Source organism: Perissodus microlepis, chromosome 23 (genome assembly GCF_051167445.1).
Source record: "Perissodus microlepis isolate ML-2025 ecotype Zambia chromosome 23, ASM5116744v1, whole genome shotgun sequence".
Classification (NCBI taxonomy): domain Eukaryota; kingdom Metazoa; phylum Chordata; class Actinopteri; order Cichliformes; family Cichlidae; genus Perissodus; species Perissodus microlepis.
In genome coordinates this window covers 25,052,209-25,073,003 of record NC_140482.1, presented here as the reverse complement: position 1 = coordinate 25,073,003, position 20,795 = coordinate 25,052,209, and the positions used below count along the sequence as shown (strand labels likewise).

The 20,795-nt window shown below is 40.3% G+C and overlaps 1 protein-coding gene across 2 annotated transcripts in view; it reads left to right on the top strand.

Annotated features, from left to right (window-relative positions):
* Positions 1-366: 366 nt before the first annotated feature.
* The window catches only part of LOC146361558 (BCL-6 corepressor-like), a 72,071-nt gene continuing 51,642 nt past the window's right edge, over positions 367-20,795 (top strand). Inside the window, exons 1-3 of one of the 2 annotated variants that reach the window (XM_084920676.1) lie at positions 367-1,165; positions 15,885-15,978; positions 18,091-18,170. In XM_084920676.1, the coding sequence (XP_084776802.1) occupies positions 18,168-18,170 (3 nt within the window). In that variant the 5' untranslated portion in view covers positions 367-1,165; positions 15,885-15,978; positions 18,091-18,167. The remainder of the gene's footprint in view (positions 1,166-15,884; positions 15,979-18,090; positions 18,171-20,795) is intronic. The other variant, XM_084920675.1, reaches the window with a different exon arrangement.

Genomic DNA, 20,795 nt, shown 5'->3' with positions numbered 1-20,795 from the left:
ATATATATATATATATATATATATATATATATATATATTAGATCTAAAGTTTTTATATTTAGGTTGCAGTGGCTTTTATTTGTTGTTGTTGTTGTTGTTGTTGTTTTCATTCACAGCAATAAAAGAAAAATTACTGGGGAATAAAATTGTCTCATGAATAAACACTTCTTTCCACCTCGGTTACTTTCACATGAAAATGGCACAAACGACACGGTTTGGTTTTATTTTGGAATCTCCCACCGGAACCGAAATTTGTTAATTGAGTGAAATTTGACAGTGGAGCGCGAGCGCGGCGGAGAAAGACGTAGAGAAAGAGAAAAAAAAAGGAAGAGAGGGAGTCCGTGTTCGCGTGGAGGAAAACAGAAAAGAGAGCGGCGGGTGGAGAGGAGGAGGAGGAGGTGGAGGAAGAGCGGGATAAACCCAGCAGACGCACGGACGACGGGACGGCAAAGAAAGAAAAGAAAGGTGGAATAACCCGCGAGCTGCGCGCGAGGCGCCCAGAGGGATATTTTTCTCCTTTTTTTTTGTTTGTTTGTTTTTTTGTTTTTTGTTTTGGGGCTCAAAGTGTTTGGATCTGATCCGCTGCTGCTGTCGCTCCCAGCCGGGACTCCGCGGAGGGACACACAAACACACACACATACGCACTCAGGGCTCAGTCCGGTACCGGACGGCACGTGTGCAGGACGGTGGGTGACGGTGGGTGCCCAGGTGTGCGCGGTTGTCTGTGTGTTTGTGAGTGTGTGTGTGTGTACGTGTCTGCTGTTCGGGGTTAAATTTGGCGTTTTTCCAGCGGAGTTCTGCGCAGCACGGGACACCTTGTTTGTGACCTGTGCGTACGCGTGCGCACACGACGCGCTCGTGCTCTTTGTAATGACTTTGGAGCGTTTTTTTTTTAAATCTTCTTTTATTTTTAATTTAATTCTGGGAGGAAACCGAACCCCGCTGAGTGTGTGACAGCGTGTCCATGAGCGTGCACGTGCGCGCACACGACCCCGTCCTGCGCCCGCACGCGGCGGATCGATGAGGAGGATGGATTTGTGGATTTATTTACCTTGATGGGTTTTTTTTTTTTTTTTTTTTCGTTTTAATCTCACCTGCTTGGAGCGGATGGATGTTCAGTCGGAAGTAAGAAAAACTGGATTTTACAGCTCAGGAGAAGAACACGGTAAGTTTTAGAGTTATTTTTGAAATAAAACAGCTAAGTTTACATTTAAACTCTTCTGTTAATCCTCTAATGTTCCACTGATGATTAACATGTCTGTATATAACTTTGCACCAATAATCAGACACTGACGTCTTCATATTATCCTGCTTTTAATTCACTTTAAAACACTCAAATATTCCTCAGACTGAAGAAAATATTCTTTACATTGCTGATATAATTTTTTCCTGCAGTTTGAGAATTTTCCTGCTCATCTCCAACATTTTTTTATGACTTTTATTGCACTTTTTGTCACATTCACAAGCGCAGAGAGATCTCGCCTTGAGGCGACTTTTGTTGTGATTTGGCGCTATATAAATAAAATTGAATTGAATTGAATTGAATCTCCTGACCTAGTGCGTTTGTGTTTTATTTCAGGACAGCTTTTAGAGTTTTCTAAATGTAAGAATTTGCTGCTTTTCTTGTGACCTTGTTATAACTTGTTATAACCTTTTCAGAGCATTCCACATTAAAGTTTCTCATGAAATCACTTGTGTGCTACCATCATTGCAGATGTGTACCGTCCATGTTTTTGTGTCATATAACAATGCTGTTCATTTAGTTACCTCTCATTGGTGTAGTTTCCTTGTTACTTTTGGAACATGTTCAGTAAACCTATGCTGCAGGTATGTCGTAACGTACCTTCGCCCTAACCTGACATGCACCTCCCCAGAAATGTAGATACACATTGCGCGGAGACAGTTGCCTGCCGTTGTTTCCTCGTACTCTTCCAGCTACTTCTTCTTCTGCTGTCATTTTTCAAATTGAGTGGAAGAGAATGGATCAACTAGAAGAGTGAAAGTTCACGACCAGCCTAGTGTTTTAGCACCTAAATTGCAGAGCAGCACTTGCTCACCACCACAACTATAAATGCTCGCAATAGCAAGGTCGTTGGCCATGTGGGAAGGATACACCTGGGCTCTATGCAGAAGTAAAAGTCGTACATAATGGGGAAATTATGGTTCAGTGTTGGAAGCTCGTTGACAGCCTGAGTGCAGACACAAACTGGCAGTCTACTGGCCAAAAGCTTCTGCTGTCAGGTGGGGTCAGCATCAAAAATATGATGCCACAGGTCTGTGGACGACTCTTGCTTGTGCATCAGCCAGCGACAGAGAACTACAGTGTGTTCTCTGTGTTAAAAACAATGAAATCTGTGCGTTCTCCTCCTACATTCTTTTGATATTTGATGGGGTTTTGGGGGGATTTTGTTGGCAGTTCTTCTGTTCTTAGTGAACTCCGGTGTCGCCTCCCTTCCTTGTTCTGGACCACTTCAGCATTCGCACGACCTGCAGCGTCATCCATGTCGAGCAGTTTTGATTTTGGTAAGAGTGCACAGGAGCACAACCCGGGAATACTCGAGTACGGCTGTTTCACACTTTCGTTCTGGCACAGCTGCTGATCACTACGGCAAAGCTTGCAATTACATCTGACGCACTCCTCATCATGAATCCCGGGTATGTACCTCTGAAGTCATACCTTTGGTTTGTCCTCTGTATGGCATTGAGTCTCATCAGGAGCCTTTCAAAAGTGGAGAGTCTGCAAAGCGGCTTTTGTACTGGAATTTAACCAGATTATCTGATGCTGCTACTCTCTGTAAATAAAAAGTAGACCTTTCACTGTTTTAAGCGACATGGAGTGGAGAGCATGCACATATTGTGACAAACTATTTTTATCCCAGGTAAAAATAACACATTTGCTGCACAAAGCAAAAGAGGGCGAACACAGGACCAGCACAAAGAATCCAGTCAATTTCCAGAATAAAAGAACATATGTGCACTGCTTACGAAGCGTTCTTGGTATATTTGATGTAAAGGACAGAACGAAACCTCATCCACACCCAGTCTACTTCCTGGGTTACTCATGCCAGCCACCAGGCTTAAGCAGGGGTTAGACTCAGTTGAAGACCTGCATGTGGACACCTGCAGACACCACAGAACATTCTTTGACGTCCTGACGGACACGCGCAGAAGGTGGACTTCAGTACAGAGACTCTGAGAACGAGTTTATACTCTAAAATCGTACACACAAGGTCTGCAAAGAACCTTGTGCTCATAGCTGGACTGGCCATCGGCCCCCCGGGTAATTTTTTGTTTTTATGGGCCGATGTTTTTTTTGGTTTTTTACGTAACGCTATAAACAATGAAAGGCGGTGGATTGGCCAGATGCTGGCAGATGTGTAAAAATAACTCAATTGCTTCGTGGTGGCTATGCCAGAGCTTCCACAGATTCATTAACATTAGCAAGTGGCTGGTCTCCACCACTTGGGAAGGTGGGAAATTTGAGGCAGGAGGAGAAGAGACCCAAGGCGGCCGCTGGCCGAGTATCAGCTGAACTGAACTTCAGGTGAGAAGTTATGACCTGCAGTCTATCTGGGTCAGATATAAACCAAGTTTTGGTGGAGTTCATTTTCGTTGTGCTGACTTTTTACAGTCAGTTACAAAAACTCGTACTGCGTACCAGCTAGCATGACGAAGTTTCTGGGCGGGTGCTTTATTTTATTCATAAGGTTAGTTATTAGAGAACGGAATCATCTCGTATTCAGAGAAAATATTACGCGTTTCGTATTGAGGTGAAAAGGAACGCGATTTGTCCCGGACTTCAGCTAGAAAAAAAAAAAGACACAAAGCTGGAGTTATTCTGCGTCTTTACGCTGCACAGCTGCCTCTTCTTCTCTCATTCTCTCCCCCTCCCTCTCCTGTTGCTACTTCAATCATGAAACTGATCAATGATCAGCTGATTGGCTTTTCTGTCGCAAGTCCCGTCTCTCCTGTTTGTTTATCGCCCACTTTGCGCCAGAGAAAACCAGCGGATGTCGCGCTAAACAACAGCAGCACTTAAGCTTGATAAGCTGTTGTTAGAATTTAATTAATATTACTTTCTAGTATCAGCTGGTGTTTGCTGGAGCCACAGCTGTAAAGCTACTGGTCATGATATCGGTTTGGATATGTGGTGAGAGGGAAACATGAAGATGAAACCAGGAGATGTCCTTACTGAATCATCAGAGCTGAACAGGTGATGGAGAAACAGGTTTACCTTTTAGGTGACATGAATGAGTTGAAGGGAAGTTATGAACTGTTTCTGAGAGACAAATAACACCAGGATCCTTTTTTTAAGTAGCTGACAGCTGGTAACTGTGCAGGGGCGGATCTAGCAAAGTTTTGCCAGGGGGCCAGGTAGGGCATTAACGGGGAAAGGGGGACACAAAGAAGTACTTTTCTTTCTTATTCTAATTTAAAATGTCTCGCTTTTATTAAACAATTATCTGAATCTTACAACCAATGTTTTCATTTGTTGTAAAATGTATAGAAATCCATTATTGTACATTAGATTATTGTAATCTTTTTTCAGGGTCCCATCATAATTTCTTCAGAAGAAAGTGCTGTATATGATGCCAGTATTTTCCCACATTTTCTAGATACTGTACCAATACTGTGTGTAAGTTTTATTCTTTCTCACCTGTCTTTCTGTCTCCTTTCACTTTTTAAAGGTTTCCATGTTAGAAAAGATATTTGCCCTGCCATTGATGTGGTAAATAAATAGTTTATGAAAATATCACTAAATCTGTCATTTATTATTTTTAATATTCAGTAATGATCATGTCTTCTCTGTCTTAATTTCAGGTTTCCACCATGTGTTATAGATGGTTTAGGAGGTTAACCCAAAGACTGCTTGGTCTTTGGGTTTCGGCTAAGTACTGTTTAGAATGGTGTAGGTTTAAGTTTATTGGATTAATACATAAATACCAGAAAGACAGTGTACATCACTGTCACAACAGCGTTTGTTTTCATTCAAAGGTTTTATGGTTTTTCCTATAATACCTGGTGGGCCAGTCTCTAGTCAAAATGCCCAGTCCAGCCCTGCTTGTGCTCCCTACTTTATGGTGGAATTAAAGTGACTTGGACACAAGACTTACTGACATGGAGTCTATAACACCCATGTATTTCTGGATGTACAGCAGGATGCTCTGGAGTTCATCTCAACCACTCAACATCATGAAAGACAGAGCCTTGTGTGTGTGTGTGTGTGTGTGTGTGTGTGTTAATGTAAATTGTATCAAGCTGTACAGAGCAGGAAGTTGTACACAGAAAGAGTACAAAAAATCTGATGAAACTTAAAATTAAAAGACCCCATGCAGACTAATTGCTCCTTCTGAAAGGCTCTTGGTGTAATTTGAAGGCATACGAAAAATAAAACAAGTTGTTGGAACAGTTCCCGAGGTGATGCACGCTTAGAGAGTACCTAAGTGTGCATCAGTGGGTTATTTTTAGTGTGGTTATTTTGACCTGTGGAAACAGTAGTGCACTTCCCCACAGAGTAGGTTAATTAGACAACCAAGTTATGAGAGTGCATTGTCTAATGATTTGTTTGCAGATGTTTCTTTTAGGTGATTTTTCTATTTTTGTTTTGCTAATTTAAAAGTACGACTTCTGGTCAGTTTGAAAGCATAAACCTGAAAAGCACCATTAAAGCAGGCAGTAGCAGTTTGAGTTGGGCCTGCCCTGATTCGAGTCTCTCTTGCAGTAAACACCAGCAAAGATGTCTTTAGAGTGCTCTGTCCAGTCGATTGGTGCTGAAAATTGAAATTAGCAATGTTAGAAATGGACCATTTGAAGTGTGTTTTTGAATGTGGATCATTTAATAGCTAAATTTTGTTTATACAGAGATGTTTAACCAAGGCATTTTTTGTTCTATAATTTGCTGGGTTGGTCCTTTTGAAAACCAAAATAATTCCATGATTGCGATTGAGGGGAGTGGGGTTAATTTCTAATTGCTGATCAAATCTTCAGCTCATATGTTTTTCACAGAATCAAACTGGGTGGACAGGCTCAATTTTTGCCAGTTATAATACCAATACCTCAGCCTTGGTTATTTACTGACACAAAGTGTTGGCCAATATTAGTCTTAAATTAAATTTACCTGACCTCGGTATTTGCCACAAGATTAGACTGGATTAATGTGAGTGGTTTAAAAGAAGCGCCATTGTTTGATGGAGTGTGTCAACTTGCTTGTCCACAGTCTATGATTAAGTCAAAACATTTCCAAACATGCAGCACAGTGCAAAATGATTGAGACACATCTCATGACTTTATATTTTTCTTCCAAGCAACCAGACCTAGCAGCTGTAAGTTCTTCAGGCTTTCTGAAGCTCTTTCTTTGGACATTGGCTGCTTTTTCATTCATTTTCAGGCTGCGGGTTGTAACTGACCATTTTCAGAGGAAAGTCTTTTTTTTATTGTTGTTGTTGCTGTTGTTGTTAAGCCACTTAATGAAAAAACAAGATTGAAATGCCACTGGTGTTGGGAATCTGAGTGACAACACCACTGGCATTTCTGAGCATTACTGTGGTCTGAAACCCACTGCAAGGCAGTAAAATCATACCTGGGTAGAAAAAGCACACAAGGGAAAACAATCAGTCATGGATTGGCCTCCCCAGAGCCCAGACCTAAACGTTGTTGAAGCAGTGTGGGATCATCTTGATAGAGAACAGAACCAAAGGCAGCCAGCATCCAAAGAAGAGCTTTGGTCTGGCTTTGTTCTCCTTCAAGAAGCCAGGAGAACAATTTCTGAAAACTGCTTAAAGAAATGACAAGAAGGCTAACCTAAAATAGTTAAGGCTGTGTTGAAGAATAAAGGTGGTCATACCAAATATTGATTTTAAGCTTGTTAAAATTGTTCAAGAACTGTTTTTGCCTTATGGAATGTATTTCCATGTATGTTTGCAGGTATTTCAACAAATCACTGCACCTATTTCCAATTTTTCAAGCAAAATATAAAGAAATGAGGGGTGGCTAGAGATTTTTGTACAGTATTGTAGAAAGAAAATGATGGTGTATCAGTATTTAAAAAAACAAGCAAACCTTTAATAACTTCCTATGTTCGGGGGCTCTCAGCTTGCTAGTTTTGTCCAGTTTAACCCCAAAGACAACAAACACCCAAACCACCTTCAGAGATATATTTGGAATAACCATTTATTGGATGGTGGGTGACCAGTTGGAAAATTTGTCCAGTTACCCACAAATAAATTCACTGGGTTATATTAGCTACAGTATCTTTGCTAGTTGTCAGGTCATCATAAGGTAAACTGGCAATACGTTAACTATCATCAGATGTGGCTATTTAGATTGAACAAACCGTGATGTTAAGCCTGCACCAGATTTCTTTGGCAAAGGCTTTGAGAACAATAAACCCATAATCCCGTGTTTCTTTCCAACACCAGTAAGATATGTCGTATTGTTTGCTTTGGAGACCCCTAGTGGTAGAAATCACATGCTGTTTATTATTAAATGAGTCAGCGCTTCTTTATATCTCTGTCTGATTTTCTTCAGTGTCACGTTCTCAGAATATTTCTCTCAGCCCAGTGAATTATCTCTTGTTGTGTTCCTGCAATGACTCACGCTCTGAGTTTGCTGCAACACTTCAGTACTTCTTCCTAAATCATGTAAAACCCACAAGGTTCCCAGAGTGTAAAAATATCGCTTATGTAATGTATCCAACCGTCTGTACTCGGATTACAGCCATAATTGCTGTGAGAGAGTTTTTCAAAATTTAAACTCATCTGAAAATTTATTTTAGTCATTTTTATTTGAGTTTCGTTCATTAACTGATTATCTTTGTGGTTTTGATTTCTATAGTTTTATTTTTCAGGCCTTGTCTGGTAGAGCTGTGCAATCAGCTAAATTTAATTCTGTAATTCTGTCTTCATTTGCTTATTAAAATAAGCCGGTTGAGATTATTCTGCCACATTCTGTTTTGCAATAATGCATTACACACATTAGGGAAAATGTAAAGGAAGAGAATGTGAAAGTCAGCTTCTCTCCCCCATTGTGAGCTTTAGGTCAGCTCACAGTTATTTATGTATTTCTTTGTTTAGTTAGTCAATCCAGCTTAATTATAATTAAAGATTGAGGAAATTTACTAAATTACAAACAACAAGGCTTATTCTTTTTTAAAAAACAAGTCTTAAAGTAACTGTAATCGCAGTATTGACCAAAATAACTGTCATGATTTATTTATTTTTTTATTGTTACCATAATCGAGCGTCACTATCTGAAGTCACATACACCAGTAATCAGTTTTAAAAACAATTAGGGAACCTTAATTGAAGTCACATATTTTGCTGAATCTCCCAAAAATTTTCCTGGGCTTTCAGCTGGTTTTTTTTTTCTGGTCTTCATTCTGTCCTAATATTTCCAGACCTCCCACTGTATTTCTGAAAAAGAAGAAAGAAATCCAGTTTTGGGGGCAGACTCATTCTCTTTGCAGCTACTCATTTAAATCTTGGGCAAAGTAGATTTTTGGCTACTTCTACACTAATCCGGATAAATTTGGAAGCAGTGTTTTTGTCTAAAAACGCTCCGTGTCCACACTATCGTTTTCAATCGTTTTCATGCACACTGAAAACGTTTACGTTGCAGTACTGCGGATGCGTGAAACGTAAGACGATTCGACCTGCGTCATTTCCGTCTGCCGTTTATTTATTTTCCAGCTCTTTGAAATGTCGTGGCAAGATGGGAAAAACACCGAGTTTTTTTAAATGGACCGACAATGAGGTGGAGTTGTTGCTGCGAGTAACACAAAAGTACAAAGCTGCTGAACAACAGCTCTGAGTAAACATTCCGTTGTCTTTGAAGAAAAGCTATCTGGATCATGTATAAACTGATATTAATTTTTAATAGGGCTGTCAAAATTGAGACCAAACAAAACAACTGCTGTACAATGCCATTGCCATCTTAGTTGAATTGATCACATGACTGCATCACATGACTAAAATGCGACATCGTCTTCGAAAGCCTCCGTTTTCGCTGTCCACACTGCGATGCGAAAACGGCATTTTCAAATTTATCCACTTTGGAGAGCGTTTTAAAAAAGCTCAGTTTTCCTTGACCAAAAACACCATCGCAGTGTGGACGGAAGGCCAAAACAGAGAGAAAAAGATGTGTTTTCAAACAAAAACGTATTAGTTTGGACATGGCCTTCATTTGATCCCATGTGGCCTTCTGTTATGCAGTAGCCATGCCTTTTTCCACTCTCTCTTCTGTATTTCTTGCAATCCTTAGGTCAAAAAAAGCTCTTTTATACTGCTTTGCACCAGGCATCGAAATCTAAAAAGATGAATGTGCTCTTTAGATCCTGGTAGAATCGATTAATGAAAATCAATCCTTATGTTTATCTATCGCCTTCAGTTTGAGGTTAAAACAGGAGGGTTAAAGATGATTTTAGTACCTTTTAAAGGGATTTTATTTCTTCCTTTCTCATTACCAGAGAGATTTCCCAGTGATCAGCAGGGCAGTCCAGATAAATCCAGGTTAAATAAACAGCGTTTTCCCTGCAGGGGTCATTAAAGTTTCATCTCAGTCTCTCGTCTCGTAAAATGAAAACAAAGCTGAGCGGAGAGCACGAAGATAATGAACGCGTCCAGAAAATTGCAGCTCAGATTGGCCTCGGTGGCCAGCAGCACAGCTGGATCATCAGGAGTTTGAGAGAGGAGCTCCACGTGCAGCTGGCTGCAAACACAGCAATCTGGAGCTGACGTTTGCAACTGTAACATCTACATCTGTGAGGGAATGAGAGGAGGGAGAGATTTTAGAGATGTTTCAAAACATATATGGGTAACTGAAGGAAGCTGAAAGAGGAAAGATACACTCACGTCATAACTAAAAATGTCTGAGTAGTTTAAGTTCATCGGAGCAACAATTTAAATGTGCTTAGTTTGAAAAAGTAACTTATAAAGGAAGAAGAGGAATAAAGGACGAAGCCACTCTGAAAAAGTCATACATAAATGTCAAATATGCATTTTGTTGTCATATGCTGCATTTTCTCGAGACTTTCTTTAAAAAATAGCTCCAATTTGGCCTAAAATATTACATAATATTTCTAAGAAGGGCTTGCAGTTTCCATTATCTTTGAGATTTTAACATCTAAGAGAAAATTATGTGGCTGAGAAATGCAAAGTAATTTTGGTGTTCGTCAGATTTTCTCACAAAAGCAAACAGGGCTCTTGAAGATTCCAGGTATAACATCTTAGTCTGAGAATCAGCTAGAATAGCTAATTCACAACAACATAAAAGCCTTGTTTTTCTTGTACTGTGTCACTCTTAACCCTTAAAGCCTGAAATATGAAATAATTGTGGAAAAATCTTTTTCTTTTTGTAATATTGAGTTTATTGAACCATCTGAGAAATTTGTTAAAAAAATAATTACATTTTAATTTCCATAAATTACTTTTAATTTGTATCTTATTTACTAAATCTAGTATTTTTTTTCCTTAAAAATGCATTTTTTTAATGTATGTGTGTAATTAGGTTTGGGTTTCGAGGGGAAAAATCACACTGATGATGTAAAGTCTCAAAAATGCATTAAAAAAGGCATCAAATACAAAACACTAGACATTTAAGGGCTTAAATGTAAGGACATACAAATCCAACCTTTTCCATTCACAATCCAGTGTACATAACTTGGATTCAGGTATCTGCTGATGCAGACCCCCTTGGGTCTAAGTCATCATTGTCTAAGTCACCCTCACCTGTGATGTAGCTTTTCATGATGACTGAAATAATAAGATCACAGATATAGGATGTAGAAATGGGATTTCTCATTGAAGGCTATCTGGCTCTCCTTTTGAGATGCTGTGGAGTTGCTGCACCTCCATATCAAAAGCAGCCAGCTGAGGTGGCTGAAGCATTTAATTAGGTTGCCTCCTGGATGCCTCCTATGTGAGGGGTTTCGAGTATGTCCAACTAGAATGAAAACTCACACGTGAGATATTATACCTCTCAGCTGGCTTGGGAACGCCTTAGTGCCCTCCCAGGAGCGCTGGAGGAGGAGCATCTTTGTTGACTCTGCTGCCCCTGTGATCTAGACCTGGACCTGGACCTAGCAGCAGACAATAACGATTACTTATAATGATTACTTTCTGTGTCTGCTGACTGCCAAGACTTTGGAGGGTGGAACGTGATATTTTCTGACAGCGTAGAATGAAGGTCATCTGTATTCCTCACTGTGAGGAAGAGGCTAGAAATCGTTTTTTTTTTTATCTGTGAAGCAACACCAGGCTGCACTAAAACATTGCTTTCCTAACTTTGTAAAGTCCAATATAACAAGTCAAGAATATAAATTTGCTAACTTTAAAACTTTAAACGATAAGGTAACGTTTAAAAATGTATTTTTCCTGCTAATTCATTGTCACTGGTCAGATTTCAGCTCAGTGTGGGAGTCTCGATTGCTGGTATCTAGAGCCTTGTTAGTTCCTTCTTTTCCTGCTCTCCCTGTGTTTGCACCACTGCACACACAGAGTGGAGCAGACAGAAACTGGAGAAGAGAAATAATGTTGATCAGGTTAAAAACAACACTTTATGTTACCGGAAGTGTAATAAAAAGCTTCCTAACACTGGCATTTTTCAGTCTGTCCCACTCACCTGACCCCAATGAAAATTTTGTTCAAACAAAAAATCTGTTAATGTAGCAGAGGTGAAATACTAGCAAAGCCTAACAGACCCTCCTGCTGCTGATGCATTGTCACATATATAGCAACAAAGAAGTGAATAGATCAGTCAGTTTCAGTCATACTTAATCCACCCTTTTGAGTAAAGATGTAGCAGAGATGTAGCAAAGATATAGCAGTGGCGGTCCTGTAACCTGCTAGCTTTACCTGTCCAGTTTAAACTGGAATAAATTTTTGGTTTATTGTTTGAAGAGGTTCCACACAGACGTTTATAACATTGCATGTTTTTAGCATCTAATCTCAACGCTTGCCTGATATTTATGTAATTTATTTATATGCTTTAGTAATTATCCTGGACTTATGTGCTATATGACTTTCTGTCTACATAAAATCTCTAAAGAATGAATAAAAAATAACTTCATCATCACTTCTAGCTACTATCAGCTCTATGGAGAATAAGAAAATTAATCGTGAAAAAGCTAAAAGGGATACAATTCTATTATTTTGTTAGACATTTCAATGAAAAGGTAAAGTGTCATTGATCATAGTCTTGTCTTTGAGTGTAAAAATAGTCCAAATCTAAGTTCATTTGTGGGTTGAATTAAAATCTACAAAGGCCCAGGTTTGTTTGCAGAGCCTTGAGTTTGACATGTGTGGCAACCGATCTACTAGCATAATGCTAACAGCACTGCTACAGCTAGTTCAAGTTTAAGCTTCTAAAGTGTTGATTGTAGATTTTATATTTTGCATTTCACATGATTATGAGGACAAAGTCCTGAAGAAATTATAGAATAATTTGGATAAGAAACGATCTGGTCTGGCACATGAAAAAAAAAGAAGATTTTTAATATGTTTACCAGAAAGAAATATGAAAACTTGTTAGTTGGCTTATTGTAGCCTATGTGAGTTTACTGTGCGTTTTGATGTTTTAGTATTTCAACATTTATAGACTAGTCACAGAGTTTTATTGGAAGATATTATACATTTTATTTTACTTTAGAGTCTGTGACGTAGCCTGATCTTCAGTAAATGGTTACAAGAAATTCATGTGACACTACGACCTTACAGAGAGGGGATGCTGGCTAATTTGGATGTCCAGTGAAATTATTGAAGATCATCTCTTGCCTGAGAAGGCTTAAAGACGTCACAATGCTGCTGTCCCAATTGAGATATGGAAAATAATACATAGATAAGAGATGACAAAGAAAAACAATTAGTATTTTTGTTAAAAACAGCTTTTTTATACTGTGAAAAGTAAATCACACTCTTATGTTTTTATGCACAAACTCAAAATACAGATCTAAAAAACATGAAAGAAAACTTTCTTCCTCTTCTGAGAATTTGGCTCAAATTGTGCCAATAAATTTCCCAGTGAGCAGATCCAGCTGTGTTGGTAACACTTGACGTAATGCTTTCCCAGGCTAACGTGAATGCTAATGCCAAGTCTGAAGCAGCCACGATGTCCTCACTTTGACGGTTTTTGTACTGCAATGTGTGCACACAAGCATACAAAGACTTGAACATACACACTCAAACGCACGTGTGCACACACGGACACACACACACAGCTGTCCTTCAGCGGTCTGGAGATAAGAGCCGTTATTGAAATCCCAGCTCCCTAACAGCCATCAATTACTCTGTGTGTGTGTGTGCGAGTGTGTGTGTGGCAGCTCGTCAGGCAGCTCTGTGCGTGTGTCTGCCGAGCAGCGCTGATACGTTTTCTCTCTCCGCTGGATTATGAGTTCCTCGGGAAAAGAGGCGACGTGCCTTATCAGTCCTCCGGCTGGGCGATAAAACACGGGCGCGCACACACAGATGTCGAGCCTCGTTATGTGGCTGCAGACAGAGAACGGTGTGTGTGTCTGCGAGTGTGTGTGCTTCACTGTCAGCGCAGCTGAAATGAAGCCCAAACCGTGCACCAGACTACACTGACTTTCTCTAACTCGTTTACATTTTTTAACCTTTTATGAGTGAAAGTAAAATCATAAGGTGCAGGTGGGCTCACATTATTCAGCAGACTTTTGTGCAACACTTCAGCTGCATTAACACAACTTGCAGCTGTTTTGCAACCTTGACACCTTTACACCTTCACTCTTCAGCACAACCTGAACTCTTATAGGCAAGCTTATAATTTCTTTCAGTAGTCTTCAGGAATAGTTCTCCAGGCTTCTTGAAGGACAATAAAAGCTCTTCTTTGGATGTTTCTGCCTTTTGTTCTGTTCTCTGTCAGCGTGATCCCACACTGTTTCAACAATGTTGAGGTCTGGGCTCTGGGGATGCCAATCCATGACTGATGACTGATAATATCCTATTAGAGCGATTAGAACATGCTGTAGGTATTACAGGTACTGCACTGCAGTGGTTTGTATCATATCTATCTAATAGACTCCAATTTGTGCATGTAAATGGAGAGTCCTCTTCACACACTGAGGTTAATTATGGAGTTCCACAGGGTTCAGTGCTAGGACCAATTCTGTTTACATTATACATGCTTCCCTTAGGCAGCATCATTAGAAGACATAGCATACATTTTCACTGCTATGCAGATGACACCCAGCTCTATCTGTCCATGAAGCCAGATAACACACACCAATTAGTTAAACTGCAGGAATGTCTTAAAGACATAAAGACCTGGATGGCCGCTAACTTTCTGCTTCTTAATTCAGATAAAACTGAGGTTATTGTACTCGGCCCTGAAAATCTTAGAAATATGGTATCTAACCAGATTCTTACTCTGGATGGCATTACCTTGGCCTCCAGTAACGCTGTGAGGAACCTTGGAGTCATTTTTGACCAGGACATGTCCTTCAAAGCACATATTAAACAAATATGTAAGACTGCTTTCTTCCATTTGCGCAACATCTCTAAAATTAGAAATATCCTGTCTCAGAGTGACGCTGAAAAACTAGTTCATGCATTTATTACTTCCAGGCTGGACTACTGTAATTCATTATTATCAGGATGTCCAAAAAACTCACTGAAAAGCCTTCAGCTAATCCAAAATGCTGCAGCAAGAGTACTGACAGGGACTAGAAGGAGAGAGCATATTTCTCCTGTTTTGGCTTCCCTTCATTGTTAAGTCCAGAATTGAATTCAAAATCCTGCTCCTCACATACAAGGTCTTAAATAATCAGGCCCCATCTTATCTTAATGACCTTGTAGTACCATATCACCCTATTAGAGCACTTCGCTCTCGCTCTGCAGGCCTACTTGTTGTTGCTAGAGTATTTAAAAGTAGAATGGGAGGCAGAGCCTTCAGTTTTCAGGTCCCTCTTCTGTGGAACCAGCTTCCAGTTTGGATTCGGGAGACAGAAACTATCTCTACTTTTAAGATTAGGCTTAAAACTTTCCTTTTTGCTAAAGCATATAGTTAGGGCTGGACCAGGTGACCCTGAATCCTCCCTTAGTTATGCTGCAATAGACGTAGGCTGCCGGGGGATTCCCATGATGCATTGAGTTTTTCCTTTCCATTGCATTGAATCATATCTGTTATTAACCTCTGTCTCTCTTCCACAGCATGTCTTTTATCCCGTCTTCCTTCTCTCACCCCAACCGGTCGCAGCAGATGGCCGCCCCTCCCTGAGCCTGGTTCTGCCGGAGGTTTCTTCCTGTTAAAAGGGAGTTTTTCCTTCCCACTGTCGCCAAAGTGCTTGCTCATAGGGGGTCATATGATTGTTGGGTTTTTCTCTGTATCTATGAAGCGCCTTGAGGCGACTTTTGTTGTGATTTGGCGCTATATAAATAAAATTGAATTGAATTGAATTGAATAGGGTTCCATTGTATTTTTTTCTATCTAGGTATGTTTTTTACTGCATTGACAGTGTGTTTGGGATTATTGTCAAAAATGAATGAAGCTGTTGCTAATCAGATGCTTTCCAAATTAAATTGCACTGTTGTTTAAAATCTCACCGTACTTTTCTGTGTTCATAATTCAGCAATTTTAACAAAGCTCCCGAACACCACTGGCTGAAATGCAGCCCCAAACCATGACAGAGCCTTCACCATGTTTTACAGATGGCTGTAGACACTGTTGGACCTCTTCTGTACATACTGATGATGATTTGATCCTAAAAAAAATCACTCTATCAGACCTGTTACCACTGTGTGGCGGAGGTGTGGTCCCTGGCGTAGCTGCAGGGGAGGGGTGGAGCGGTGAGCTCAGGGGGGTGGTAGCGGGAGGCAGGTGAGCCACAGGTGGTGGTGATTGTGTCATGAGTGTTTTCCTTCTGTGTGTCTATATAGTGACGGCAGAGTCGAGCGGGAGGCGGGCTGGACCGGGACGAGCTGTCACGGCGCATTGTTATTATAAATAAAAACGTGATCGTGAGCAAAAACGGTGTGTGTGTGTGTGTGTGTGTGTCGCATACATCACACACTGATTTTAAATCCAGTTCTTGTATAATTTGGCATACCTCAGTCCTTTCTTCCAATTTCCCTTTCTTAAGAATGGCTTCTTTCCTTCCACTGAAACCATTCTTCCCTCAAATTTTTGTAAGTACTCGCTGCACACCATGCTGAGATATCCCAAGCTTTCAGCTAATACACAGGTGTCAAACTCCAGGCCTCGAGGGCCAGTGTCCTGCAGGTTTTAGATGTGTCCTTGATCCAACACAGCTGATTTAAATGGCTAAATTACCTCCTCAACATGTCTGGAAGTTCTTCAGAGGCCTGGTAACGAACTAATCATGTGATTCAGGTGTGTTGACCCAGGGTAATATCTAAAACCTGCAGGACACCGGCCCTCGAGGCCTGGAGTTAGCCACCCCTGAACTAATAGTTCTTTGGGAATCAACTTGTTAGTGCAGAAACGCTATTTTATCTCTATCAGACTGTTGTTTTTGGCATTTTACAGAATTCAGCTTTTAACAAGATTCAGATGTTTCAGCCATTCAAGAAATTATGTGCTTTTGTGACATGCTGCTACTAACCCAAAGACACAATTTAAGATGTGTGTGTTATGTGTTGACACACTTTTTTCTGCTTGAATGATTCATAGGTCAGTGTTAAGTGGGTAAACAAATAAAAAACACCCCTCTGAAAATGGCCAGGTACAAGGACTGGACTGAAAAGAAGTGAAAAAAACAGCCAATAAAAAACTTGGTGGATTGAAGGCTGTATCAACACTCTGCACAGCACTGTAGCTCAGATGCATAAAAAAAATCTATTGACATTATTGTAGAATTTGGAACATTTGTCTTTTTATCAGAAAGTCACGTCTCTGACAGAGGTTTTCCCCTCTCTCCCCAACAACTATGTTGTTGTGGTCCCCAGGTCTGCCTTCAGTAAGGGAGCGGGTCCTGACTGTTGTTTATGCCTATGCACCAAACAACAGTTCAATGTACCCAGCTTTCTTACAGTCACTGGGTGGAGTGCTGGAGAGTGCTTCATCTACGGACTCTATTGTTCTGCTGGGGGACTTCAACTCTCACATGGGCATTGATGGTTATACTTTGAGGGTTGTGAATGAAAGGAACGGCCTGTCTGATCTGTACCCCTATTGGTGTTCTGTTATTGAACTTCTGTGCTAACCACAGCTTATCCATAATGAAGGTATTCATAAGTCCAATTGGCACCTGTGCACACATCGGATCGATGACTGATTTTGTAATCATATCATCAGACCTGCAGCCATATTTCTTGGATACGTGGGTAAAGAGAGGTGCTGAGCTGACAACAGCTCACCACCTGGTGTTTTACTCAACATTTTGGTTCTCAGATCTTCTTCAGGTCAACTTGTGTATGAGTGTAACTGATTGACCTCATTTAAAGTTTTAATACTGAAGAACTTTCAGTGAAATCTGACATGGACATGGACAAAAGTCCGATGTGAATAGAAAGCAAAATGCATAGTTAAACCAGATGTTCCAGTACATTTTAAGCTTCCCATACAAGTGAAATGCTACTGACTTTTTTCACAACCCTCCAAACACCCGTGCTCACTTTATCAAAGTATCGTCTTCTCAGACCTTCATTAGGTTTGCTTTTGTACGACAGCAGCTGGAATGCTTCCAAACTTTATGTGAAGTTCTTACTTGAAAAGAAGGCAACAACTCCTGCCTGTTTGAACTCGTGTTTTTCAGGCATTTGAACAAATTGCGCAGCACTACAGATGATATTTCTTGCTATTCACACATTAAATGCCCATGACGATCTCTGGAGTTTTTATATTTTAAATGCAATTCTATGAATTCACTGATCTTTTAGTTCATCAGCTTAATTAAAACACAAAGGTTAAAATTTGTGTGTAGTGTGTGTAAAAGTGTGTACAACAAATCAAACGGAGTCTGTTTTCTGAAGTATCCCTGCTCTGGTTAAAAAGAAAGAAAGAAATGTTGTGAAAATGTCAAAGGAAATGATTTGTGTTACACAGTGAGACCTTTTTCTTTGCAGAAACCTCATGTGGTTTCAGTCTGACCTGCTCTCATGTGGTTTTTCTCTCCATCTGCAGACATGGTGGGCTGAGCGGCGTCCTCAAGGCAGACGGCTCCGTCTGAAGCAGAAACCAGCGGAAGGCAGGCCCGCAGCATGGTAAGGTTAAAGTTCAATTTCAAGTTTATTTTCCTCTGAGCTGTCGGAGCTTTACCTACAGTTACCTAAGTTATAATCACTCCATGCAGAATGAAGTTGAAATGATGATGAAACTTTTTCAACTTAATATTAGATTTTTAGAGAAAGTCTGAGTTTGCTATTTACGATACAGGAGTCGGGAAACATAAATGAAAATGTTGGATAAGCAACAAAGCTACTGTAGCCAATATTTCCAAGAGTTTTTCGTGACATGAAATAGCAGTCTAAGCCATGACCTCAGTGGTTTCAGAGTAACTGTTTGGCAGTTACTCTTTAGAAGCTAATTATTTGTTGAGTTGAATTTTCAAGGAAGTGACCACAATTGCCAAAGTAAAACATCAAAAAACAAGAACAACGGTTGGTGATTTTAGATATAATTAACAAAACCAAAAATTGCATATTTTCCCTCACACCTGAAAGGCTGATTGCATATTGTCTTCACCACACCGGTGGGCGATGGGGATGGCCAGCTTTGTGACCACAATAAGTCAAGTATAATTTTTAAATTGATGCCATAGATGCAGCTACTAAAAATATCGGTGACCTTGACCTCAACTTTAAGTTCGAGGTTACAAGTTCTGAAAATCTTGTGAATGCAGTAACTCTTTCAGAGAAAGATCTGAACTAGGATTTATACCATAAAAGCTTCTAGGTGAGGGGCAACACTGAAGAGAATTAAATCAGCAATTTGATTTAATTAAATCATATGTCCTTCCTAAATGAGCAAGGACATATGATAATAAATAATCAGGCTGCATGCCCTGGGGTAGCTTGTTTGCTTCTAAATTTGGACATGTGAATTAAGATTCCTTAATTGTGGCGTTGCTTTGTTGTTGTTTGTTGGTATGTATCTGTTGGTGTCTGCGTACATCTCTACACTGTAGCACAACACAGCAACAAGCAAATAGGTGCCGTTTAGAGTGCGTTTAGAAAAAACAGCCAACCTTATTGGCAGAAAAAGACTGGTCCAAAGTTTGGGCGCTACAACCTCAAGTGTGTTCACTAGGGGTGGGCGGTATAAACGGTATACGGTAGAAACAATATGAATTTGGCCAACGGTAGAGATTTTGACTATACCGCTCTACCACAATAGCACATGTTGATGGTGTCATCAAGCTGCACCTGTTTTGACCGAAAGCATCACAGCGGCTGCAAGCATGAGGAGGAGGAGGTGCTCAGAAAGAAGACCGGTGCGACGCCGGTCATATGCACCTGGTTTGGGTTTAAGCAGTTGGATATTAAGCAGAAAAATATTATCTGCAAATTATGCCTGGCGACAGTAATAGCGAAGAGACGAAGCACGTTTTGGAATATGAGGAAAGCCAAAAACTGCGCTTCCTCCACTTTCGTACCATTGATTCATTAATATTGAATTCTCTCGCAGCTGCTCTATTCCCATGTTGTTGCAGTATATTAATGACTAGCCTCATATTGTGGATGGATTTACTCAGTTGTTCTCCTGACTGAAGTTTAGTTAGTTTACAGCATCTTGCCATGTGATTGCATTTGTCCCTAATCATCAGGAACCCTCCCGTTAACTTTCACCGAGTGGAAAAAAGTTAACATTCATCCTCCAGCGTCACTGTGTTTATGTTATGCTAACATAGCTGTGTTGCTAGCAATCACGTAGCACATCATTATATACCAGCTAGCCCAACATCAGTAACCCTAAAAAAGTCACTGCTGTTTAGTTTTCTGTCTTCATTTATATCGGAAGTGATAGCAAAGCTGTACGTTTTAAATATAGCGACAAAGTCGCTAAGTTGGCAACACTGCGCGAGGCTCCTGACTACGGTAGCTGTAATGCTCCAACAAACCATCAAGCGGTGCAGTGTCGTAGCTTACCAAAGTCGTAGTAAAACATTTTTGACAGATTTTTGAGCGCCGTGTACCACATAAAATCGCACACATAAAATTTGAGGTCAGTAAGCACAACCAGAATTCATACACAAGGCACACTGTCAATTTTTGAGAAAATTGAAGGATTTTAAGTGCGCCATTTAGTGCAGAAAATATGGTATACAGCAGCAGTCCCCAACCTTTTTTGCGCCACGGACTGGTTTATGCCCGACAATATTTTCACGGACCGGCCTTTAAGGTGTCGCGGATAAATACAACAAAATAAAACTAGTACCGGTACCAAATAAAAGAAGATTTTTTCATAACACACGTAAAAAGACCCAGGAAAACCGAGTTAACGATAAAATCGATAACATAATAACGCTGAAAACCGATAAAAACCCTGAAAACTATACATTTCACACCTGAGCCTCAACTCTCGCGGCCCGGTACCAAACGACTCACGGACCGGTACCGGTCCGAGGCCCAGGGATTGGGGACCGCTGGTATAAAGAACAAAAGAATTTATCGCAATATATATCGTTACCGCACATGCTTCAACTTATACCGCAATTTGGATTTTAGGCCATATCGCCCAGCCCTAGTGTTCACCTCTGGATTTAAAATAAGAACGTGGGACAGTTAAAAGACCCTGGTCAGGTGACTTGAGAGCTCGGCCATATAAGCAGGAGCCTGGGCATATAGAGCTTTTTATGTTAATAACAGAATTTTAAGATGGATTATTTT